The sequence below is a fragment of the Zophobas morio genome, unplaced genomic scaffold (assembly GCF_036711695.1).
Source record: "Zophobas morio isolate AGI-343-1 ecotype UQ-CSIRO unplaced genomic scaffold, CSIRO_AGI_Zmor_V1 ptg000029l, whole genome shotgun sequence".
In the NCBI taxonomy this organism is placed as follows: domain Eukaryota; kingdom Metazoa; phylum Arthropoda; class Insecta; order Coleoptera; family Tenebrionidae; genus Zophobas; species Zophobas morio.
In genome coordinates this window covers 694,228-721,637 of record NW_026972134.1, presented here as the reverse complement: position 1 = coordinate 721,637, position 27,410 = coordinate 694,228, and the positions used below count along the sequence as shown (strand labels likewise).

Sequence of the window (27,410 nt, the reverse complement as noted above, 5' to 3'; positions counted from 1 at the left end):
AACGTCAATATTAAATTATTAAAATTTAGCTACAATACAAACGTAATATGTATATTGGCAAGGTAGGAAAAATTTGTACTTAACAATGACCATCTCATTATCATTATCAGAAATCTAACAATCATTAAGTTTAATTTTGTGACAACTGTATTTGGTTGTTACTCTGAGTTGTCCCGGCATTCGTTAAACATTCTGCTGTCTTCGAAAATTCGTTGCTGATTATTTTAATCGACCGTAAATCTGGTAAAGAGTTTCTTAACATTCTGGCTTCTTTGGTATCTGACCTGCTTCCTTTTCTTAATTTCTGAAATCAGATATATAAATACACACCTCAATAAAAAGTTCCATATACTTACTACTTTATTAGTTTCATAGTTGGGGCAACAATGGTTGAGTTTACATCCTTCGCCTTGACACTGCATCAGACAAAGTGGTGTCACCAGCTTATTTGGACTTCCTGTTTTTGTATAAAACTCTGGTTGAATTGTCACTTGCGTAATACCATTTTCTATTAAGAATTCCTTAATATCATCCATTATTTTGCTGTAGCTCTAAAAATAAGTTATCGTGTATTTTACCAAGCCCGAATGATTAATTATTAAATTATAAAAGTTCAGTTATTGTTACAATAATGTGGTTAACTAATAATTTTGGGTGGAGAATATTCTTCTATATATCATTATGAAATTAAAATATTTCGTTATTAAAGTTGCAGAAAACAAAAGTACATCACCGTAAAAACATAAATATTTATCTCCAACAGTCAAATAATGAACCCTTTATATATGTCAAATCAATACTATAATGTGACTCGTATTATTTGGTCGTGGAATATGAAGGTTGCTGCCCGAATAATAAAAAAAAATACTATAAAATCGTAGGTATACAAAAACTTCATGGATTCGCGCTTGGTGAACAATACGACCTCTTTTTCTAAAGATACTTTATTGATGTAATCTAACGAATTAAAAAAAGCAGTTTACATTGTGGACTTACTACTCCATGTTGACGAGCACGCCCATTCTCAAAATAATATGATTTCAACATTGAATCATACCCAAAAATGCGAGCCTTTTTGAAAAGGTCTGCAGAAGATTATCGACCAAAGAGATCCAAAATCTTTACAAGAGATGAAATTAACATTTTCATTAATGAAGCACCTGGTATTAAATATTTAGCAACAATGGTATTCAACAATGTATTATTAATTCATGCATACATAATTCTAGTTTTGACTTCCCAAGTCTAAGTAAGCTAAGGAAGTATTGTAATAATACAGGAATACATCGGATACTGTTTAAGACGATCATCTACTACCCTGTATACCGACGCAGGAGCGAAACTAATTCAAATTTTTAATAATAATTTTCATTTCGACAAAAAATGTTTGGTTTGGAAATAAAGTATAGTACAATGGACTGTATTACCGTTGGATGATTTACACACTCGCCTTCGGTTTCACCCTCATGTACAGCCTACATTTTACGCTCAAAATAGTATGCTACATATTAATGTAATTAGTTATTTATTTACTATTCTTACCTTTTGATTTTCGAATATTATATGAACAGTGGAGATAATCTTCGTTGCCGTCAACTGCCAGACATGAAAATCATGAACATTAATAATGTCTGGAAAGTGACTTAAAAGCTCTTTTTTTAAAACATCTATGTTGATGGAGTCCGGTATGGTTTGAAGTAAAATCAAACAACTTTCCTTCACTGTAAAAGATTGTAAAATAAAATTTGAATAAGATAATGCAATAGTTAAAATTAATTAAAAAAATATAATCTCACAATTTTTCTTGTACATTTAAGGTTTATCTGAGTTACGACGTAGTCACACTTGAATCGACGTATTAAGAGTGTTTTTTTTTTTATTTACAATACATACACGAAGTAAAATGATGTATATACAATGTCCAATGTTAAGTAAAGACAAATTTTCAAATAGTGAATAGGTTTGGGCTTCCTATAAAAATAGCTCAAATTGATTAAAGTTAAATATCAACGTATGAATAAACCAACAAAACAGTGAATTGTTTTAATCGCGATTCTTATAAATCAAACCGTTCGTCGGTTGCGGAAAGACATCATTTAATTAATTGTAATGCTAATGGCAAAAATAATTTCTAAATAAAGTGTGCAATGATTTAATTAAAAATAACAATGTAATCTGAATTGCATATTTATTAGTTGCCACGAGGTTGAAAGTGCTGTGTGTATTGCATAAATAATTTGGTTTTTGTCCTTTAAATTATGTGATTTGGTGTGCTGTTAGATCATTATAACGACTTTTCAAGTGATATTTACTGCAAGTTTAAATTCGTCGTTTACATGCGACATACGTCAAAGTTAGGTGTTGATTTAGCTTTCAATGTACTCACGTTCATGCGAAATTAACGATATAACGATACCCTTTTGTGGAAATCGTAAGGTTAAAAAATTTTCCGGAAGGTATACATGAACACCACACAGTTACGCAATAAAAAATAAGATTAATCCTTTTAGTACAAATTAGATTCTTGTTGTTTGGAGCACAGTTTTCTTTTCTTTATCCATAAGGAGATCAATTTGGAATTAATTACAACTTTAAATGTTTAATAGACTTTGTTAAAAAACTGTGTTGAAATTGTTGCACTTAAAATTTGGCGTAAAGTGTAATAATTTTAATTACATCGAATCAAGCTATGTCACCAGATTTTTTGCAGAAAAGATGTAATTATTGCAGTTTGGTAATTAAAAAATGTTTCGAATCCAATGTAGATACGTTTCATTATTTTGAAGTTCATTTTGAATTTGTAGTTCTTGCTACTACTGATGGTAAAAAGCAACGCAGATTACGATTTTTAAATGTCATTGTCAAAGTCTGTATTTAAATTTTGGGAAGGACATAAATTAGCGTCTTGTATATAAATTAACATTTTACATGTTTAAGGAATTTTAAAAACAGTACAAAAATTTTTCCACTCTACGAAAACAATTTATTCTTTGTCATACAATTATTATAAAGCTTTTTGAAAATCAACTTCAATAAAAAGTTTTCTAAATTTACTATTTGGTTACTAGCTTTGATTGTTTTTTTATTATTCCTCAGTAGTGCGATATTGAAATCCGTAAGACTTTACAAGGTCGGTTAAATTATAAATAAAACTGGATTCTATGTGTAAAATATTTTCTGTTATTCAATAGGTATAGCTTCATTGAAGAAGATAATATATGAATGTTAACCCGTCTTTTTCAGTAGGTACTTTTACTTTTTTGTTCATAAAATTGTCAACTTAAAATTATACTTAATTACTTACTGTGTGGATAACTGAGGAACATTAATGAGGCAGCTGAGACCACCGACATTAAAGGATCCACATATTTGGCAACATTTTTGTCCGTGAAATATACTATTAAAGCACAAATAATAACATACACACAACCTGAAAGGAAATAATTATAAGAAATAGTTATTTATGAGAGATATAAGTGTTAAAATTACTTTTAACATGAATAATATCATACACTATTTTTTATACAAACACTGTAAAAAGCAGCAAAAAGCTTATTATTAATTTTTACAAACAAAATGAACAACACCGTGAACAAATTCATAGAAATTGTCAGTTTGTTGTTAGTTATAAACAATGCGTTGCATAAATATTTACAAACATGAATACTGAAGAAAATAAAGAAAATGATGCAGTACCAGAGGAAATCGAAGAAGCAGCTAAGAGAGCTACCCTCCATTTGCTCCCGACGAAATCGAGGCAGCAGGACGAGATCGCTTACAGTCGATATTTGGTCATTTGGAATCGTGCGAACGTAAAGATGTGGTAGGTAGGAACAATGAAAGCATATTGTTAGCGTAAAAGTTCAAAATATAGAAATTTTTAAAGCGATGGCAGACATAAGAAATAATCAAGCCATAAGTAAGTTTTATAAGCTTTTTGCGTTTTTGAAACGAAAGGGTGAGGAGTGCAGTGCAAAGAAATCTAAAATCCTGAGCCTGGAACAAATCAATAAATTCCTCACAAAAGCGCAAGATGAAAAGAACCTCATTACAAAAATTTGCTGCAATTATTGGTATACTTGGAACCTGCCCGTGAGAAAAACTTTACCATTGCAGATTTAGGAACTTCACTAACTGTCACGAAAATCAAAATATCTCAAATTTTCACGGTTGTTGGTGAAATGTACATCAACTTTTATGAAAACTACATCTCTCTCCTTTCAGTGAATGTCAACTATCGACGAGTTTTTATTAAATACGTAAATAATAAGTGTATCAAAACTTCGATTGGAATCAAAATTTTTAGGAATGTATTTGCCCGACATAGCATAATTCCTGACTTGTCAGTCAACTTTATACTGGACATTTTCCGTTGGTCTTCGGTCAATTTGTTGGAAGACGCTGGTGCTAACCTTACAGCAATTAATAGACATGGGAGATTGAAATCGAGTATGCTGGCAGAAAGATATATAGAGAACTCAATTGAAAACAATAAGAATAGTGCTTGTCAAATTCTTCCCACGTCCGAGGCCTCACGAGTGTGTCTAGTGTTTTCCTACCTGCTGCTGCCACATACATACGAGAGATGGTCAGGGAACCTATCCTTCAGGGTGTTTCAATGTCCAGTTGCACTAATTCTACTATAAATATTTATACAAAACCTTAAAATAAAATATATGATAGATTTTACTTTGAACACTAGTGTTAAAAGTAATTCACTTTTAACACCAGTGACATAAAATGACACTTTTAACGTTTCATGACAGACGTCAAAAACCTACTTTTAATAGTGTTTGTATAAAAAAAAATTGTTATATCTACTCAAAGTTCATACCTATGATATCTCTACACATTTCTAGAAAGCCTTGTCTTTGTTTTTTTGGAGGGGGAGGTATTTTTCTAGTTCTCGACAGTCTTCGTCCACCTTGTTTAACAACATCAGGTACGACAACTCTATCCAAAATAACGTCGCCACTTTCTGTGACGTATAAAAAACTGCCTTGATGGAAAGTGTATCCACCAATTAACAAATAACATACACCATTTAGCAGTAAACCAGCTGCACCAATAAATAAAACTGATAGAGGATGGTGCATTTCGTCAAAGTGATTAATATGGACTAGTGTTTGTAACGCTTCCGCGAATACGGAAAATGAGAGAGAAGCCAAAAAAATACAATAGATTAACAACGAAATTACGTCAATTCGTGCCCAACCAAATGTATTTTTCAGTTTATTCTCTTGATTACTTCTTGTAGGAGACTTTTTCGTTTGACTTGGCCTTTTATCAGAACAACCGTTGTGGTTGGAAGTTAGTTCTTCGCTAGTTGTACTTGTTTCTGAAGTAGCTTCATTTTTGGTGCAGTCGTAATTGTCACTAGTGCTATTACTGTCCTACAAAAGAAAAAAAAAACAGATGAGATGAGAACTTTGAAACCTGTTAAGATATTGACAATCTAGTTATTTGCCCTGTAGTACTATTTTATTCAAAAAAAAAAGAAAAAAAACACAGGAGAATATGAGTAAATCAGGTTCCTATGGATCAATGAAAACCATTGGGAATAAGACTTTCATGTGACTGTCATTTTCCAGTTTTTTTTTTTATATAATAAAATAATACACTGCTTTTTAGCTAAATTATTAGAATCATTGTTCTATGAATAATAAAGTGGGTAATATAATATGTATCTACATATGTATATATCCCAGTAATTATATTACTGAAGAAGACATCCAACTAAAAATTAAGGAATGTTCGCGAAACAAAGTGCACATTTTAATTTTAAAATAATGAATCAAATACGATTTCTGTTTTAAAGATGTATGCAGTAGAAGGAACTATCAACGTCTAACCTTTTAAGATCAATTTTTTTTTTAATTTTAATAATTGGCAATGAAAAAGGATCTAGTGTTGCAAAATACAAACGAGGAATTTAAGCTTTGAAAAAATAAATTGATTATCACAAAGTAATTACTACTAATTGATAATCATGTATCTAAAGTTATTATAACAAAAAGTGGCTCGAAATTTAAAAAAAGTGCAATTTACGTTGTAATCTTAAATAGGGGAATTTGTTGATCAAAATTTAGATTTGTAGTAATTTGACAGTTGACACTAATCGGTGGTTTGGTTTATGTTGTTGACAACTATTATGTTATTACTGTTTGTTAGTAGTTCTTGTTAATTAAAAAAACCGTTTAAACTTGACGTTATTCGCAACCTCACGCTGAATCATAATCACAAGATTCTCTCTGATCTGGAGCCGTATATAAAAATGTTTCCACTGGTAATTATTTCAGACTTCTTGGGCTTGTGTCATTCTGCCGCTTTAAAAACGCTGTTAATTTATAAAATTTCGAATGATTTATGTTATGTTTGACGCCAAGAGTACTTTTCAGAACTGAATATATTGTCCACAGTGTGGATGCTTTCATAATTTCCGACTTAATTTGGAAATAAACCAAGAGCGTCGTTTCAGAAAATTCGCGTATTTTATTTTCTTCGCACCACTTGATGAATTTTTGATATTCGGCTTCATATGGACCTGCGGATTTTGCAGGCAACAAATTTGCAGTTGCTTTATCTGCAGTTCTCTGAATACGTGCACGATTTTCCATTTCAACTTTGAAATTCAAAATCTAGCCCGGACAAATTGACAGATTGGTATTTGACGTATTTGGTGATAAATTCAATACCAACATAATTTCGGTTCAGTGATATTTATGCTTTTAGCGATTGAAAAATGTTATTTTTTCAAAAAGGCAGCGCAAAAAATATTGTATGATACTCTTGTGAAAACTCCATTGCATTACTCACTTACATACAGCGCTCGACTGCGTCTCGCGCCGTATTCCCGTTCGTAATGCAATGGACCGTTTTCAACACTTGTTACATAAATAACTATTCCACAACTAGTACAGTAAGAAGGACTTATTGTTATGAAGGTTGGCGATATTATTAAGGTGCCTATGAATGGTGCCAAAAAGTCATTAGAAAATTAGCGCTGCTCGCATTTCCAAAAAATTTCGGGCAAGATGAGCAAATCAGGTTCTCATAGATCAATGAAAAGCAGTGGGAATATGACATTCATGTCAATGTCATTTGCCCCAAATTTTTTGAAAACCACGGTATTAGGAGTAGCAATGGCAATCAGACTAAGACTCTGTCAATTGCAATGTTTAAGATAAACAAGTAAATTTTAATTAACGATTTACTATGCTTACGAGAACCGTAAAACGGTTGCAAGATTTCAGAGCATTCGGTTTTTCAGTTTTAAAGTTGAGTTCAAAAATGCTGTTATACAGTTTTGTTTTTTTTTTTCTAAAAGTTTACAAGTCAAGATAAATCATACATGAAGGAGTACGTTATTTTATAAAATTTAAATAACATTTATTCGCCAAAATTGTAAGATAACGTTATCATTTTTTAGGGGGGGCGTAAACGGATACATTTTGATTAGCGATTTACCATATTTCCAATAACCTTAAAACGTTTGCAAAGTTTCAGAACATTCGGTTTTGCAATTTCGAAGTTAACACGTTGGCGGACAGACCTGCTATAGCAGTCGCGCTTACCATGACAGGCCGGGTACAACCACAGGGTACAACCGTCGTGACTTTTCAGTACTAATACGTCGCACCGGCTGCAGCAGGGCGTATTTCAATGTGTTTATATGGTGCAGCAGATCCACTGCCCTAGAGAACACATGATATTGTTACGAACAAGAATTATTGAGTTATAGAAGGAAAAAATATTGCCAGTGTCCGCCAACGTGTTAAATTGTAAAATGTTACACGATTTTGATTTTTTTACAAAGATCTGGATGCCTAGTGTCAAAACTCAGCACGGGTTCATAAACTACCAGTGAAGGAGGATGTTATTTTATAAAATTTAAATAACATTTTACTATTGTAAAAGTTGTCGATGACGTCATATGGTGGCGATGATCAAACAAATTTTGGCCAGCTTTTTAAGTTTTAAGTAAATGTAAAGAAGCCTGCTGTGCGTATGTTTCAAAAGTTTAAGAAAATTTTGTGTTGACAGCATTGTATTCCCAAATTTTCGTGAAAAGGGAGTGAGTTGTTCCTGATTTAATCAATAAAATAAATTGACCCATTCATTAATTTTTTTAACAACGCTGTATAAGTAATACTAAAAACTACGAGTGTATTGACAAACCATAAATATAGAGTACATATACATTTATGGTTTGTATATTGTGCATATACAAATATGCACAATACATTTTGCATATTTCTGAGAGGATGTGTTAGGCAAAATTTTGAGATGGCATCGTCCATGTTAAATTTCAAAATATGGTTATTATAGTTATTAAATTTTTTCTAAAAATATGGATGTCTAGGCCGAAAAATCGACATTGATTCATATACCACCACTGCAGAAATATCTTATTTTATAAAATTTAAAAAAATTGCTGTTGTAAATTTTGCAGACGACGTCATACCATTGGTGGTGAGGATAGTTAGCCTAATTTTGGTTAGCATTTTACCATCTACATGATATTCCTAATATTCATACAAAATTTGACAATAATCGCTCCAGGATTTTCGGAGATTATATGTCTAATAAAAATCCAGACAGACGGCAAACAGACAGACAGACAGACAGACAGACAGACAGACAGACAGACGGACGGAAACGGGAGACATATTTTTTCGTACTCTATGAGTTAGGAAAGTTTGAGGAAACATAAAAGTCGGCCGATGGACTCGATTGCAATACTTCCTTACGCTTTGGAAGTAAAAATAACATTATTGAAAGTTTTTTGTGAACTGTGGCATTGTTAATAAATTTCAAAATAATTGGAATAACATGGCAAACCTTAATTTCAAAAATAAACTATGACTATAACGCCTAAGAAGAGGACAATCAGATTATATAAAAACTAGAGGTTGTTCCATTTTAAAAAACTATATAGGGTGTTAGGCCGAAGAAACAGAACCGTCTGCATGTATGCTACTTAAAGCAACATACAACTTTAATAGTAGCTTGCATATCTAAATTATTACTCAACAACGTTATTATTAACGATACATTTGCACAAACTTAATGGTTAAAACTTATCATGATTTTATTACACGTGTTGATTTTTTTAACATACGATGGGTTCTTCACTTTTACATACCATTAAAGAAGTACGTCGTATTTCATTTTTAACTAAGGACATACTATCAGAAGACGTCACTTTAAAATGTTCAAGGTATACATAAATTTTCAATCTGTATGTTAAGTTTAGATATTATGCAAATATTTAATTTAAATTTGGCAATAAATTTTAGAGGTCATTATTTATTTGTAAAAAAACAAAGTTGTGTCATTGTATCTTACAGACAGCACCTATATTTTAAGGGCATGATGGCAATTTAGGTTAAGAGTAACATGTAACTGACTATCGTTAAATAGTACTACGTCGTTTTAATTAGGTTAACACTTTTCTCTGTTTCTTTCGGTGTAGTCATATCAAATTGTTTATTTTTTAGATCAAAATACACAATAGGTAATTATTATTGAAATCGATCATCTGTAACTGACAATGGGTTATCTAAGTACGTTTCTGCAATATAGTAACGTTTTTCTAAGTTTCCAACTAGAATATCCATTTTAAGGTAGGTACCCTTAAAATACGTACCTACGCTTTATTTTATAAATAATCAAAGTAAATAATGTGTGTAATGTATTTTTCATATCTAAAGTTAATAGTTATTACGATGTTTATTTCCCGAGTGTAATCGAATCCATTTGGACCCCTAGAGTACCAAAGTAGGTTCCCCGTTTCCGTCTATCTGTCTGCCGTCTGCAGTTTGTCGCCTGCCGTCTGCCGTCTATTATCTGCCGTCTGCTCGCGTTTGTGAGGATTTTTAATAGACAAATCATCTCCGAAACTACTGAACCGATTGTTGTCAAATTTTATACGTACATATCGTCTACACGGTAAAATGCTGACCAAAATTTATCGGATCATCCGCATCAGCAATGATGTGACGTCATTTCCAACTTTTACAATAGTAAATGTTATTTAGATTTTATAAAATAACTCCTCCTTTTTTAGTTTACGAATCCATGTTGAATTTTTACCCTGGGCATCCAGATTTTTGGAAAAAAAAAATGAAAAATGAATAAGGACATTTTAAAATTTAACTTTGAAACTGTAAAACGGAAACCTCTGAAATCTTGCAAGATTTTATGGTTATCGTAAGCATCGTTAATTGTTAATCAAAATTTTTCTCAAAACAAGGTTGCGTTTATTAATGTCAAAAATTCAATTTTTTTGTCTTTGGATTGATTGTATGCATTAATCAATAGAAAAATTGGTCGAAAGTTTTTTCGATAGAACTTTCCTCGCCCCTACGGTAGAGTCTAACAAATCTCGCTTCCTTAAAAAATTATAACATTTTATTTTGCTTTTTTGTATAGATAAGATGTATGCAGATGAGATCTGTCGGGTAAATTTTGATGATGACGTCATCAATATGGGGAGAGGGATAATGCTTCATTATTTATTTATCATACTTACGAAACCCTAAAACGTTTGTTAAATCTTGAACTATTCAGTTTTGCGCTTCCAAAGTTAAAGTGTAAGAGGTTGTTATAACCTGAACACTGATTCATAAACTATAAATGCATGAGTGTGCTATTTTATAAAACATTTATTTTAAACAAAATTGTAAGATGACGTCATCAATTTTCGGGAGAGCCATAAACGGATAAATTTTGATTAACGTTTTATTTATTATGCTGGCACGATTTCGGGGGATTGGATTTTGCAGTTTCAAGGCTTTCGTTATAAAATATAGATTTTTTGTTAAATCTGGAAATCTAGGGTACAAACATGCAGGAGTATATTATTTTATAAATTTTAAAGAACATTATTATAAGATGACGCCATGGGGGGGGGAGGGGGGAAGGCAAGCATATACGGCCATATTTATCTAGGGTAAAAACTGAACACGGATTCACACGTGTAGAAGTATGTGATTGTATAATATTTAAATCATTTTAATATTGAATCTTTTCAGACGACGTTGTCAAATTCTTGGTGGAGACGATTAGCTAAATTTTGGTTAGCGTTTTTTCATCTACAGGATATTCCTTATATATATATATATATATATATACAAAATTTGACAACAATTGGTCCGGTAATTTCAAAGATTACCTGTCTAATAAAAATCGATACAGAAATACAGACAGGCAAATGGAAACCTATTTTTGCGTACTCTAGGCGTTATGAAAAACATTAAAGTAGCCAGTGGACTCGATTACAATACTTCTTAGCTTACCCTCGCGAAGTAAAAATGAAATTATGTTACCTCAAACCTTGAAATTTTGTAGGTGGGATTTAAAGTCGAAAAAAGTTTTAACTGACATCGATTCTTTCTACTATTTAAATTTTACTACTAAAATAAGATAAGATTTTGTAACCATTTTGAAAAACGAAGAGGACTAATGGTATGTAAAACGAAGTATGGACACATATCTATTAAGGTTTCATGCAAAACCCATATATCTTAATAGCCATGTCTGTGAAAAACTTACACATTTACCAGTAAAAGAACCGTCAAACATTTAAATGTAAGTGGAAATGAAAAACTTTGTGTACATAATACATACCTTAATAGTCATGATGCATCCAGTCAACGCTAAAATATTGCATAACATGTGATAAGAGTCCATTAAAAGTGTTAAAGCATGTGTGATATGACTAAAAATTAATTCCGTTATGAAAAACATCACAGTCAGTATGAGAATTATGTAAAGTTGTATGGGTTGCAAACTTCGAAACCACTCTTTTACTGGCATCTTACTGACTTTCTGAAACAAAGAAATAATTCACAAATAAAAGTAGTATTTAAATTAATACAAGAGACATAGTAAAAAAGATTTACCTCGCAGTAATTTTATAATGTTTGATCTGTTTCACATTATTTTAAATAAATTATTTTATATAATGGCACTCCGCTGTGTTGTGACGACGCGTGTTTTGTAATACCTATTTAAAATTACACAGGAAGTCGGTCAATTGATCATATTAGTTCTTTAATTGAACGTGTTATACACTGCACGGTGGGTAAAATCATAAACTAAATTTAAAAAATAAGTAAAAACAGAACTAGTCCTTATTACTGAAACTTCTAGTACCATTGCCAACGACGTAAAAGAATAATTAATTAAAAACTAAATACATTTTCATAATAAACAATATGTTCTATTTTAACCAAAAAATTGTAACAAGACAATGACTGTGAGTAAAAAATAATAATAGGTGCTATAAAATATTACTCAGTACGTGTTGTCAAAAACGGTTATTGATCATGTACTCATGCTACTGATTATCTTATTTGGAATGTAATATACGTATAAGTGTTTAAATTTCGTAACCAACATCCAGTATTTTAAACAACTATGATACTGATAATTTAATATAGACTGAAGTCTGGAACATGTTTAAAGACTTGTTATCTTGTTTTATCATGGTTACTTTTTCGACTTACATTCGTATTACTATGTTATGAAGTTTACCGTTCTACTTATTAAGATTCTTGGTTTGTAACAACGCGTTTCGGAATATTATTAATTATTTTGCCATATGTCTCGTCGTTTTTATTTGAAAGATTTGACATTTTGACTGTAACATTTACATACAGGTGTCCTGGGGATGTTGAGGCTAATTATCTCTGATTCTGAATTCATTTGGGACTACAATTTAGAATTATTTTCAAAGATACGGAGATTTTTGAAAATATTTTTTTAATGGTGTGCATTAATACACACCATTAAAAAAGAGAAAAGCGGTATTAGAGTCAAAAGTTATTAAGCAATTCTTGTCAATATACATATGGAATTTTTTATTTTGATACCTTGTCTTGACAAACATAAAAAGTTGACGTGTGTTATCATTTATTTGTACATAATTATTAAATTTGCAAATTGTGAGTTTTATTCAAACAGGACAACTTTTATTTTGTAACATTTTCGAACTTATTTCAAATTTTAGCTCATTAAGCTTTTTTTATTATTATATTTTTTAGCGTTTGTCCTACTAGCTTAAGTAATTCTGAATAAGGTAAACTCCAAAAAATCTGATACAAAGAGAAAGCTTTCTTGTCCTGAAGTACAGTCGAACAAATGCAGCTTCGAAAAATTATAAAATTTAATTTTGCAAATTTTATTTTTTTTAAGATAACCCCTATAAGTTAAAATACAGACATGTGTGGACCGTTAAAGTGCAAGTAAATCAGCATGCTATGGATATGGTTCAAGTGAGTTTTTCCATAATAAAAGTTTGTAAAGACGTCATTAATATTTTAATAGGCACATCTGTATAACTGTGAGTAAATGTAATGTAATACTAATCAGAATAGTAATATATAAACAAATTTTCGGGAAAATACGGTAAACTGGTCTTAATTTGATTAATAAAAATTTGGAGATACCAGGAATCGAATCCGGGGTCCTTCATTTGCAAAAACAAAAGTCACATTTCTGTTGTTTCGTATTATGTATCTAAGCTTTACGATTAGAAGGATGAAACAATAAAAATTAAAACAATATTAAAAAAAATCAAGGTGGATTGATAAACCGTAAAGACAGGAATATGTTATTTTAAAATTTAAATAGTAGTTACTATGCAAAATTTTGAGGTCACGTTATCAGATTGTTGGTGAGGATTATCAGACAAATTTTGGTTAGCGTTTTACTATCTACAGGATATTCCTAATAGATGAGTTGACAAGAGTCAGTTCACTAGTTTCGGAGATTATCATCTGTCTAATAAAATATCGCCATGACAGACATACGGAAACGGGAGACATTGCTTTCATCCTTTACGATTCATGAAGCGTCGAGAAAACTCTCAAAAAAGAAAAAAATCTGTTACAAACGAATTGTACTAAGCAAAAATATTTAAGCAAAAAAATTTATTTAAAATAAATTTTTGGTATACTTACCGAAGGCAAAATGTAATGGGTACTAAATTCACAAAAAGTCAAAATTTATTTAAAATATAAACGTATCAACGTACACTCGAGTAACTAAAGTAAAAAGTTTCGGTAAAGTTCCTTTTAAAAAATTGCCATAAGATAGCTGGTAATTAGCAATATAGATTGATAGTGTTTAAGGCCTAGTGACGACAAAATGTAATACTACAGCAGCCCTTCTGTTCAAGAATGTTAAATTCACAAAAATGTCACAATTTATTTAAAAAAAAAAGCAAACATACTACATGTGCACCCGTGACGAAGACCCTATTCTAACTAAAATAAAAGATTTCGGTAAGATCCCCCACTCTCATTAAAATTGCCTTAAGAAGCTGGTAATTAGCAACATAGATTGATAGTGTTTAAAACCCGATACTAAATGTAACAAGTTTCAATCAATCTCCACTATCGATTTAATTATTAATTTTAAATAATATTTTTTGTTTAAATATTATTGTTTAGGCAATTCGTTTTCAGCGTTTTTTTTTTTCTTTTTTGAGAGGTCCATATTTTATAAATATTACAACAAACAATATTTTAAATAATAATCATCATTCACAGTTTAAAATAAATGATACTTTACATATTGATTGATTGATTCTAACAATTATATTGAATCAAAAATTTATTTCATAAGTGTATTGGCAGTAAAATTCATTGTCTAATTGCACTTTTACTTTCACCATGCTAATTAGCCGCGGGACATTTATTATTACTCATGATCAATATTGAAATTTCATTTCTACGTCGAAAAAATGTTGGAAAAATTTACTATGCAACATACCTATACATAAAGACGAATTTCGTATTCACTAGACAATCTGTGTCTCTTCCTCTCACAGAAAAAATAAATAATTAATGATCCGGTTAATAATTAAACCAACAATTAATGGAATTTTGATAATGATAATCAGTACCTAATTAATGAATGCATGGTGAAAGTGAAAGTGTAATTAGCGATGACCTTCACCACTGCCGGTCTTATACTACTTGCACTATACCTACATATAACTGTATTTGGGCGTATTTTGATCAATTTTATAGTCAAGAGTCAAGACTTCAAACAAATGGGGCACTATTCTCTTGTAATACTTGTAGGTGTTCTCTTTTCTCTTAGCTTAATAAAAGACCTAAGAATCTTTTATTTTGATGTCATTGTGGTTCGTGTTTTTTTTGTGATTAAAGTCAGTAGGGAAGAATATGCTTTCAGGTTGAGGTCTGTTTTAATATCATAGGTATTTATTACACTAAACACTTGAGATTTTTTTGTCAAAAAGATACTGGTTCTAGCACTCTATCATTCACTGTAAACACAATTGTACTAGTCTATGTAAGCAAATATATATTTTGAATATTCAAAAAGGAATAATCAAAATAATGGACAACTTAAATTACAGACGTGAATATAAAAATTACCTTTCTAAAAATTTTAATGTCAATATGTATATAGTTATATATTTATCCTTGTTTAAAGCAAATAAGAAGCCATTTCTGCTTTCTGAACTTAGTAGAATTCAGTATGTGCAACTCTAATTCAAATACTTCGCTCCTATACTATACTTGCTTATTTGTGAAAGTGCGCAATGAGATAATTAGTATATAAACATTAAAATCCCTTTTTAAATTGCATAATAAACAGAGTTCTTAAAAAGACTTACATAAAAAAATAAACACAGAAAGCAATAATAACATTAATAACACACATTAAATACAACTTGCCGAAAACGCTTCTACAAATCAAGTAAAGTCAGGATCACGAAGCAATGCGTACACGTCACGGACTCTGTATGACGTCATGCGTCTACCACGTTTATTATACAAATGAATCGGTTTGAAAACTGTCAACAAACATGTCGGCTTGTTATTGTTTTGGTTTGTTCTATTTATGATTATAGCATGAGAAGACCGTTAGTGTGAAGCAACAGTTTAGAAATAAGCTACACTTGCAGTGTTTCAGCATACAAGGGCATGCTGCAGGCTGCATAGACGCTATGAATTACAAACTCAGGCACAGGAAAGATCACGACTGTAACCCCTTTCACGTGTTCCTAGTCACTGAAGCCTGCCACTCACGTTCCAACGCCGCGGTACAATTGTGTAGGATATGACAAAATTGAAGTGTTTTCGAACATCTGTGTATGCGATCAAGCAAATCGGTTGGATGTGGACGGTTGGTGAACAAGTCTGTCTGCAGCAGTACAATCGTGTTGTATTGGTTGGAAACTTAATCGTGTGGGGACAGTGTATGTTATACAAACCGTGAAAGCAGGTATAAAAGTCCATTTTCTTCGGACATGTTGCCACCACGATCGCAAATTTTTAACTGCAAGGTCGTAACGTGTGTGTACTGCTGCTTTTCAGCAAAATTGTACAGCAGTTGTATCCAATACAATCGTACCCCGGCGTTGGAACGTGAATGACTGGCTTTAAGAACGTTCATTTTTGCATTGACTGCTGGTAAAAACTGCTGACAATTGGGTGTTAAACATATACTTGGAGGGTGGTACAAGGCTTCATACTGTACTTAAAGCTACCAACGAGAATGTTAACATACGTCTCAAACAGACAGCATTGAACAGTTGTGACAGGCTTCAAGTTAGAGAAATATGCTTACCGTCTTCAATGCCACAATAGGCACGTCACATCTACAGAATAAGTTACTTTATTGACATGGAATAGATACAAAAGTAAAGTATAAACAATAATAAGTATGCATGTTGCACAACGTCGTCGTCTGACCAGTGATTTGTATATTTGGCCAGTGAAGTGATAGTGTGATTATAAAAGACATCAGCAGAACATGCCGCTAGTACAATCAATTAGAATGGTAATGGAAAATAACCTACATGTTACAGTGGCTGAATGCCCTCTGCAGTATTAGAATCTTCACTGTCATAATCACTAAAACTATAATGTGAATCTTCGTTAATGTCGATTATAAACGGCGCAATCTCTTCACGGTCAAATACTAATTCCCGTTCCCACCACTCCCGTATTATTTTATTCATATGGTCAACAGTATTTTTCCACATTGTGGGCGTGACATGTGCTAACGCTTCTTTCCACATTTCCACGGAATTTTTTGACCATAACCATCACGCCCAATGTGTTTGGAATAAAAATTTGTAGTAATTCCCCAAGTATTTTCTATAGGGTTAAACACACAATGATATGGCGGCAATCGCAATACTCTATGGCCATTCTGTTGGCCCAATTCACGGCAACATACGTTTTTGGAGGTTTATTTCTGAAAAACATGATATTTTAAATGAAATGATAGAGAATAGTATATGCATTACTGTGCAACCAAATGAAGAAGTTCCGTTTTTAACAGCTGTGAATCTGAACTTATGTCATGTTGTTAAAGCCATTCACGAATTTCTGCTTTTTTCCATGAACCACTGGGACATTTGTTTGCAAAGGTACTGTGGTAGCTTGCATTGTCTATAATAATCTGTGATGGTTCTTCAAGGTTCATGAGCAATTGAAACCACTTGAGAAAATTCTGTTGATTCATTTCGCCATGATAGTCTGGATTTTTGGTATTAGAAGAAAATACTAGCGCTGCTTCATCAATAAATCCATTGCTTGTACCTGCATGTAATACAATATACCTAAAATATAGTGAGACGAATAAATAACTAACGTGAAACTGACACATTACTAAATTTTCCCTTCTATTTTGAACATCCTGATACTTATGACACTATCGTCTTGCAATGACCTAACTACCGAACCATTTTCAAATATCCATGTTTCATCAAGATATACACATGGCAAAGAATTTGGGTTCTGCTGATTGTGCATGTATTCACGTAAGAATTTGGTTCTTGCATGAACAACATGTTGTAATTCCATAAGACGCTTCCGTACACTGGTTGGCGAATAACGAAACCCAATTGAGAATGTAAAATTTTTCCTAACGAGCTCACAGAACCCTCAAATATATGTTTCTCCTTCAAGCAATCAATTAATGGCGATCGTGTAACATGTATTTCTGTAAAATAGTCGTTAGTATCTATAAGGCGTGCGCATCAAATTCATACTTTCTTCGACCATTCCATATAAGCATTCTCGAATAGCACACTGCTCCGAAGTGCTAATATCACACACTTGCTTTGTTCGGGGGTCTCTATTTCTTGGGAGAATGTACACCTTCTCCGGTTTTTATTTGTTGTACCACGGAGTTCACTGTTCGCACACATACACCCAGAGCAGCAGCAACCCTCTGTACAATGTGACTGCATTAGTAATTGTAATAAAATACACCTACTTACGTCTTGAACAGCTGTTAGTGGTAAAAGAGGTTCCCCGCTATCGCGTTCTTTAGCAAAATAGTCCACTAAATTATCGTCCATTTGCTTTACATCTTTGTGCAAGGGCTTCGGCATGGTGGAATGTTTACGTCCAAGCAAGCGACACGTACCACGGTACAGGACAGTTAACTTGGAGTTCTATAAAGAACTGTTATAGTTCTGAAAAGAACTGATACGATTACACGAGCAGAAAAGTAGAAAAACGCGAAAAATCAAACAATAACACAACATAACCAAAGTTGACACCAATGACACTTGTGAAATCGATAAAACTTTAGCATATGTTTCGCTATCAGTCGTACCAATATAATTTCCCCCAAATTGATCGATTTTGATCCGTATTGCCACGTATTGCGGCGCGTATTTTTGATTTAGTGTTGGTAACGGATCTACGTCATCCATGACGTGTACGCATTGCTTCGTGATCCTGAGTATAACGTCTCAGTAGATTCGCAAGAAATTTAAAGTTTCCTTGTGCACGAATTTCTAAGTAAATGATCTTCTCGGTTTTCGGGTAAAAATACAGGTAGTTCATCGAATCTGGAATACCTAAATATTTCTTATTTATATTTTCTTAGTCTGTCTTTTACTAAACTTTATGAAACGTCCTCTGTAAAATACTTTAAACGTCAAAACCATAAACGCACTAAATGTTTGGGGCTATTATATCTGTCAACAGGTCTAAGGAGCTTATAACGAGCATTTAAGATAACATACTTTTTGTGTATTCAATAAATATGTTTCTTTCTTGTCTCAATACATACATACTACTGTACTTCCAGTAGTTCCTAAGTTATAAGAATGAGGGAGCGGGTGACTTTAAAATCGCAGAAGTTTCAAAAAATTATAGGACTTATCTTAATTCATATATTTTTTATGATAACTCTTATCTGTTGGGGGACGTAATTAATAAAATAAAAAAAAAATAAATAAATAAATAAATAAAAATAAGTTAAAATAAAGATACGTGTGTAATGTTACAGTAAAGCTAATATGCAGGATTGGTTCAAGTGAGTTTTTCAATTAAAAAATTTTGTGATTAATCATCAACATTTTTACAAGGACACGTATACCAAGGTGGATACCTGCAGTGTAACTCTAATAATAACAGTATTGTATTCTGAAATTTTCCGGAAAATGGAGTGAATAGATCTTGATTTGTTTCTTCGCTCCAACAAACTGCCGAATTCAGTAATTTTTTTCACCCACCCTGTTTAAGTAATTCTAAAAACTATGGTGACGATATTTTAAAGAAGAAGCATCACAGACCCAGATTTGCTAAGACGAAGAAATGCGTTTCGAGTAAAGTGTTTCTAAAGATATTTGGAAACTACAGGTTACTCGGATACTTTTATGGGGATTAAGCTCAATAATAATAATAATAATATTCTTTAGAAATACTGTAATTCCCAGTCATTGTAGGTAAATGAATGTCCCTACTTATGGCTGATACTTGATTTTATTATCCTCTGCAATTTACATGTTCTAAAAATTTACAACATGGGCTGGAGAGGATGAACGGATTAGTTCCGCAGCAGCTTACGTGTGCCCACTGTTTCTTATTAGATTTAATAAGATAAGTAACTGATCCTGTCAAACGATTGTATAAAAATTAGCAATAGTACAAAAAGTTGTTTATTATTTTCGTTGGAATTTGTTGGAATATTATCTCCGTCAAGTTAAATTTTGAATAATTAAATATCAAACTAAATTGGTATCTTTATAAAAAAGTAAGAATTATAATTTCAAATCAGTATGTAAATGCGTACTTAAGTAATAGTACTGTATAAATAAATATTTTTTTCTGAAAAAGTGGTAACTTTATATGACAAACATTATACAACCATTTGGAGTTAACAAAATGTAATATTGTTAACTTATTTAATATATTATATATACTACTATATATTATATAAACTTATTTTTAATAATATTATTGCCATACTTGGCCCAACAAACTTTCGAAGAGCCTCAAATACTTTTTATTCTTTTACGATTCATTTATCATTATTGTACATATTCCAATATAGCATGTTATTGCTTAGTATATTCAAATATAAATAAAGGATTACTGTTTTTGATGGTTATTTTTCAATAATAATATGAAAATTACTGTTTCACTTCAGTCGATACCAGTCAAATTAAGCAGCGGACGTAGATTATCTTTGTTAAACAAATTATGTTAATGTAGCATGTTAAATAAAGTAGTGGGTTGTCGTCTCCCCGAACGATAGCTAAGCTAACAGAGGTAATCGGAACAATGTTATGTTATATTTTATTGGTATGTATTAGATTACGAAAGTGGAGATTTTCTTAATCTGAAGGGATTCTCTCTTTCTCTTTATAGGAAATTTTTGAATGAGTAATCTGTACCGATTACTACGATTAAGTTTCAAATATTTGTTCCCTAATATTCTCGTAGGAGTGGTAAACTGCTAACCAAAATATGTGTAATCATCCCGTCCATAAATTTTAATATGTATAAAAACAAAAAGAAAATATACCCTCTTCTAAATTTTGGGTGTAAGGACTATTATTTAAGAAAAAATGTTATAAGTTTGTATTTGTAAAACTACAAAACTTCTTTGAAATTTTTATGGAAAAGTTGATTTATTCTTGACATATTAAAAACCATTTGGGTTAACAAGATGAATTTCTTCTGCTTCAATAAGTGAATTTTATTTTTGAAAAGTGACTAAACAGATTCTCTAAAAACCGCGTTTTTCTATAATTCTGACCATACAGTAACATTATAAAATGTTGTAATAATTATGTACTACACTGTACATTTAAAAATCAAAACATTTATTGCCTACAAAGTTTTTTGACAGTTGTAGAAAAAATCTTTTTGACATCCTTTGCCATTTATAGATATTTTTTAACAAAATCTTTAAAACTTACCTGTTTTCGACGTACTATGCGATGATGGTGTATATAAATTCAAACAGAACTCTATTATGCATTCATTGAAGTTAGAGAATGAATACTGACTTATTGGAGGTACATACACTAGATAATACTTCACATTTAACGATAAGAAGTACTTCATTATCTATAAAATAATAGATTTACACTTTTGTCTCATGCTTTGGTTGATAAGGAACGTACAACCTACATAACGAAATGAAAAAAACTATTCAGGTTCATTCCCTTCATTATATAAAAACGATAAAAGTGTCTACATCTACTTTGATTCCTGATAACATTTGTACTTAATACTTATGTAGGTGGGTACACAAAAAAATCTCAGTTCTTGTTTGAGTTACGTATCTGCTTCTGTCTTATCAAAATATTGATTAGCTAAACTCCAAATGTATAAATTTGTTTACTGCATTTGTAACAGTAATTAGTATTGACTATTGCTTATGAATTATAGTTAATTTGCGTTACAAACTATAACGGCACACGGTAACGTGATGATTTCAACGGACCTGATGTAAGTCAGTGGTATTTGCATAACTTCAAAGTGTAACTTCCGCCTGTTATTTGGTCCAAGAGAAAGTAGTTTTAGTTCGTAGTTTATTTAAGTGAAATGATGACATCTATTTTGTTGTTATCGTGTAATAATGAAACTGAAAGGATTCGTAGATTTATTTAGTATGTTTTTAAAATAAAATATGTAATTTCAATACTTGCACCAGCGCAACATGCTATTGAGGTTTTTGTAAATCTAAAAAAGATATTATTTACTTAGTAAATTGGGTGCAGTCGTGGTATAAATAATACTTGTAATATAATAACATTACATAATATTAGGTATTATAAATATGACCAAAATAGCAAAAAAAAAAAACTAAAGTGAAATCTAGTTGAATTATTTGATAGGCGACTCATCTGACTGTAGTATTTATTTGATCATTTATTTGGACACTTACTCCGTGCTTTACATTCAGTCGTCATTCGTCAAATTATGTATTTTAATGTAGACACTTCTCAGATGACTTCATCAAACCGTTGGTGGGGATGATAGCGATTTACCTTATACATGATATTCCTAATATACATACAAAATTTGACATCAATCGGTCCACTAGTTTCGGAGTTTATCTGTCTAATAAAAATCGACACAGACAGACAGATAGACAGACAGACAGACAGACGGAAACATAATCAAGGGGTCATGAAAGGTCGAGAAAACGTGAAAATAGCCAGTCGCTAGATAGATTCGATTACTATACTTCCTTAGTTTACGCTCGGGAAGTAAAAATATGGAATAAATTAAAAAAAAAATCAATAACAAAAATTGTAAAATTAGCTAGTAATTAGCAAACCATTTGTTTTCACAGACTGCACTTAATTACTACTTATTACATATTCATTGTATCCATACCAGGGCTCACGAAAGTATTTATAGAAGTGAAAAAAGCATTAAATAGGTCGGTACTAATAGTAGTAAACAAAGTAGTAAGTGGCCAAATTACTCTAGCATGAACAGCAAAATATATATTTGGAAAATAAATTAGAAATTGAGTTAACAATATTTGCTCCTCTAAATTTATTCACTTTAGAACTTTCTCTCATAGTAATTAAATAATTTGTCTCAGAATAACATGTCTATCAACAACATCTAATGAGAATTTTGCGGGAATAAACACATACATTTTTATTAAAAATTTACCATGTTTACAATAACTTTAAAATGTCTGCAAGATTTCAAAGCATTCGGTTTTGCGGTTTCTGATTTGATCATAAAGTAAATTGATTCATTCATTAATTTTTTGAGTCAGCCTGAATAAGCAAATCTCAAAAAAAAAAGATGCAGCAAGAAATCACAAGCATAGACTCATCAATTCATCATATTTTGGACATTCTAGATAAGATTTATTCGGCAAAATTTTGCGGTGACGTCATCAATTTTTGGGGGATAAGCTATATGTTTTGATTAAAAATTTACCATGCTTATGATAATTTTAAAACATCTGCAAGATTTCAAAGCATTTGGTTTTGCAGATTTAACCGTGTGCAAATAAATAATCTTTGAAAATGATGTTGCCTTTTGCCTCTTTAGTTCTGTCGCTTCTGCATTATAACATTTATAACAACCCGGGTCTTCACGAAATACCATGACGCCATCTCCAAATTTGATAAAAGTAAATGTTATTTACATTTTATAAAATCACACATTCCACTTGTAGTTAATCAATCCGTGTCAATTTTTACTCCTCACATTTTGGTGGAGTTATAATGATTTTAAAATTGGTTCTTTTGCTACGTTTAACAACTTAAACAACTCATTCATTATCACAATAACTAGTAATAAAACTTTTAGTTAATATTTTTCTCGCCCATGACCATGTTTAATTACCATTTCAGTTGGAACTCCCGAAACTCCCGTATATAACGTACTGAAGAGTTAATACGCCATTTTCCAGACACGTGGTATAGGCATCAAGATTTTTGGAAAAAAGTTAAAATTATATAACAACATTTTAATGAAACTTTATCTCCCCCTTCCCCCAAATTAATGAGGGCAGCGTCAAATTTTGTCCGATACAACCCTTCAAAAATTACACAAACAAAAAAGACATGAGCGTACGCTTGCAGTTTATTAATACATTTCTTGAGTGCTTAAAAACGACATTGCGCCATCCATTTGAATCAAATTTGACAATAGTAGCGCAAGAAAATTTTCTTAGAATTGGTTCATTCCATTGCCACCTCAAACAGTAGGTACTCGTTGACGACGCTGTACTTTTCATCATTAAATAGAAAGAAGTTCAGTGGTACTATCATTATATAGCAGCTATTTTTTAAATGTTTATATAATAAAATTATTATCTGTGTTGCCTACTATTCTAAATATAAATTTACATAGTTATGCAACGGGATTAATCGTGCGTGTGAGCGTGTGTGTCTTTTTACTTAAGTATTGTAATCGAGATTTCAGATTTTCTCGATAGGTCATGACCCCCAGAGTACGAAAAAATGGGACGCCCTCCGTTTGTCTGTATGTCTGTCTGTCTTATAAAAATACAATTACCAAATAATCTCCGATACTACAATTGTTGTCAAATTTCATATGTGCATTACGAATATCATGTAGACGGTAAGATGCTTGCTAACCAAATTTTGATTAATCATGTCCATCAACAATTTGACCACGTCACCTCAAAATTGTACAAGACATAGTAAATGGGTTTTAAATTGCATAAAATAACATCGTTCTACACGTGTAGTTTATAAATCCGTGTTGAGTTTTTGCCTAAGACGTCCAGATTTTTAAAAAAGAAAGCATAACATATTGCAATTTAATTTTGAATCTGCAAATCCAAACGCTTTGAAATCTTGACAAGTTTTAAAGTTATCATAGGCATGACAAATTTTTAATCAAAAAGTATCTATTTATCCTCCCAAAAACTTGATGACGTCATCTCAAAAAAACTCATTTGAAATATGCGCGTAGCACGCTTCTTTACATTTATGTACTTTAACATTATATACTTATGCTTATTTCAACTTATAGAGGACTCACAAAAAAATATTGATTAATGCATAAGACAATAAAATAATATCTTCACTAAAACGCTGAACTGAAGCCACCAAATAGTGTTACCATGTTATTGTGTTGATTGAAGTTGTTTTTGGCTTTCTTCGCCTTTGACAAAGTTTAATTAACATTGATAATATTAATAATGGATCTTTTTTATAAAGAAATCTTTTTTTGGAGGGTAAGGTTATTCCAAATATAATTATCAACCCTCAAAAATGCAATGTCGAAATAATAAAACTTCAAATCAAATGTAACAGTCACTAGATACCACAAAATCGTATCATGTGCAAATAAATAATCTCTAAAGATGATATTTCTTTTAGTCTCTTCAGCTCCTTCTCTTCCTGCTATATAACAAGCCGGGTCTGCACGAAGTGCAGTTCATTTAAAATAGCCTGGTGCTGAAGAACACTATTTTATATTATAAGCCGTTTCTTTATGAAAAGACGACGTCGATTAGCGTAAACAATTTAATTACATTCAATGACGGCACTTCATGGATCGCCCCGGAAATTTACGAAGTGACGGATTTCAGTAAATGACTACAACGTAATATATATAACAATTTTTTATATGGGTAATATTTATATCGATTTAAAAACGTAGGTATGCATTTATAATTTTTGTAGTAATATTGAGTTCGTTGTTCTTATGTCAATTATCCTATAATTGTTAATCACTTATCATTTGTTTTATTTCTGTTAACACTCGCTTAGACTTTCAAGCATATTTCAAAAATGTTCTCACTTTCAGCAAAATGACTAAAATTTTCTTTCTCCCACCTCGCAACCGATGTTTAACGTATACAAAAAATATTTGCAAGAATAATGTAATGATTATTTAAATTTACAAAAATTATTAAGTTTTCTTATAAATGAAGCACACTTCAATTTTTCTGTTAGAAGGTCGTTGTTATCGGTACCGATAATTTGCATTATAAGTGTGTCAACAGCATTAGTAATCCTTCATATCTGTAGAAGGATTTTCGATTAAGTACTAAAAAAATTACCCTACAAAGACTTGTATTTTTTTCGTCACAAGCAGTGAAGTAAGTACGCCAAACTTAGTAGTGACATTTTTAATAATAACTATATTTAAAAAATTATAACAAATGCAAGTTTAATGATGTCTACTAATTATTGATGGATTATGTGGCATTTAACACAATCTGAATCACTATCACTATATTATTCAAAAGAAAAGTACCTACCTGTATTCCCTATTTACTCTCTAATTTATAAAATAACACCAAACTATGTCATTCTTCTTTATACACGAGAAAGTATTAAACTCAAATTGTAAGAGTTATTATGCAACACAATAAATTTACTAAACCACTAAACCGCTTCAAATCAAATTATTTAATAGCAAATTTCAAAACCTTTGGAGTAAAATATCGTCTGGTTTTCACATCCATAATTTACAAAATTTCTCTCCACTAAATTTAGCATTGTCTTAAATTTGATATTTTTTCATTTTATTTCCAAGTAAGTATGTCAAGTAACATTTACCGCAACACACTCATAACATAAACGTACACATTACACATGGCGAACAATATTTTTAAAACACGGTTCAAAACTGTAAAAAGTGAAAAGTTTTCCGACCACTGCCACTATGTGAATAAGAATGAATGAAATCAGTGAGCATGGTGTTCATTTGCCCACTCTCATAACATTTCACGAGTGGAAGATACGGGAGGTCGCAACAAACCACTTTCTTATAAAATTAGACTGTGATGAACTTCAATTGCTTCTTGCAAACTGAACTGTACGCATTTCGCCTACTTTCAAGTAAATCACTAAGCACACACACAATTATCAACCAAGTGCTATTAAAACAAGGTAAACCTACATGCATACAAAAAATGTTCTAATCGTAAAAAAAAGGATACTAATGTGGGAGATAAATTAGTGCAAAATGTTGCTTAAATTTTCTTGGACTAAAATAAAGTGTTTCATTGAATTTGATAGAAGTATTTTTACGAAAACTAAAGAAGTATTGTAATAGGGTCCATCCGACAAATGACTACTTTTTTTATGTTGGATGATTCAACTGAATATAACTTCAAAGCTAAATAGCATTCAGTTACCTCCATTGACTGTGCGCATAAAATAATCCAGTCGTCATTTAAATTTATCAGCATTTTCTGCAGATTTTTACTTATCACATCTAACTCTATGCTATTTTATCAATAACTTTCCAGCTTATGTCATTCCTACCGCATAATTCGGAATTCGTACCATAAAGTGTTTAACTACGGACCTATAGCAAATCTAAGGTGATCAACCGTCCCGATTTAAGCAGCGCAGGTTTAGGTTTCTTGCTTGTGGTTCCACTCAAAATTCTATCCCGATTTGTCCCGAATTTTCGTTATCGTCCCGCTTTGTACGGAACAGTCCATTGTTTTTTGCTGAATAGAGAGATGGTGTACAATGAATACTACGCAATTTTCTTGTTTGAAATTCCGTCAAAATATAAAGACACACTACAAAGTTAAAAAGTGCAAGTTCTCAAACGTATTTTATTTTGATTTAATTACAAATTTCTTAATAACCTAACTTAATAATTTAGTACGTTGCAAATATGACGTATATATGGCGTCGG

At 31.5% G+C, this 27,410-nt stretch overlaps 1 protein-coding gene and 1 long non-coding RNA gene across 5 annotated transcripts; both read right to left on the bottom strand.

Annotated features, from left to right (window-relative positions):
• Window positions 1-30: 30 nt before the first annotated feature.
• Window positions 31-26,452, bottom strand: LOC135137475 (proton-coupled zinc antiporter SLC30A1). Of its 3 annotated transcripts, none has more exons than XM_064067143.1 (7): window positions 26,014-26,452; window positions 11,632-11,832; window positions 4,835-5,393; window positions 3,305-3,430; window positions 1,543-1,721; window positions 357-551; window positions 31-304 (listed from the first exon to the last, which is right to left on the bottom strand). In XM_064067143.1, exons 2-7 carry the CDS (start codon window positions 11,818-11,820, stop codon window positions 131-133), a joined length of 1,422 nt encoding a protein of 473 aa, XP_063923213.1. In that variant the 5' UTR covers window positions 11,821-11,832; window positions 26,014-26,452; the 3' UTR covers window positions 31-130. The 3 variants fall into 3 exon arrangements, with proteins under 3 accessions (XP_063923213.1, XP_063923214.1, XP_063923212.1); XM_064067144.1 differs by lacking the exon at window positions 26,014-26,452 and adding an exon at window positions 21,215-21,333; XM_064067142.1 differs by lacking the exon at window positions 26,014-26,452 and adding an exon at window positions 11,907-12,016.
• Window positions 16,644-18,745, bottom strand: LOC135137476 (uncharacterized). 2 transcript variants are annotated; one of them, XR_010281817.1, is made up of 5 exons: window positions 18,275-18,745; window positions 18,044-18,225; window positions 17,644-17,994; window positions 17,297-17,591; window positions 16,644-17,244 (listed from the first exon to the last, which is right to left on the bottom strand). It is a non-coding gene; the product is annotated as an uncharacterized LOC135137476 (long non-coding RNA). The 2 variants fall into 2 exon arrangements; XR_010281818.1 differs by having other exon boundaries at window positions 17,297-17,611; window positions 17,662-17,994.
• Window positions 26,453-27,410: the final 958 nt, after the last annotated feature.

What these genes read in the sequence shown, in the direction of transcription:
- LOC135137475 (XM_064067143.1), bottom strand. Translation starts at nt 11,820, where the DNA reads ATGCCAGTAAAAGAGTGGTTTCGAAGTTTGCAACCCATACAACTTTAC. An exon ending in AATGTGTAGAGATATCATAG is followed by an intron (nt 3,431 to 4,834) that starts GTATGAACTTTG and finishes ATTTCCTTTCAG; the next exon opens with GTTGTGTGTATGTTATTATT. An exon ending in ACTATGAAACTAATAAAGTA is followed by an intron (nt 305 to 356) that starts GTAAGTATATGG and finishes ATCTGATTTCAG; the next exon opens with AAATTAAGAAAAGGAAGCAG.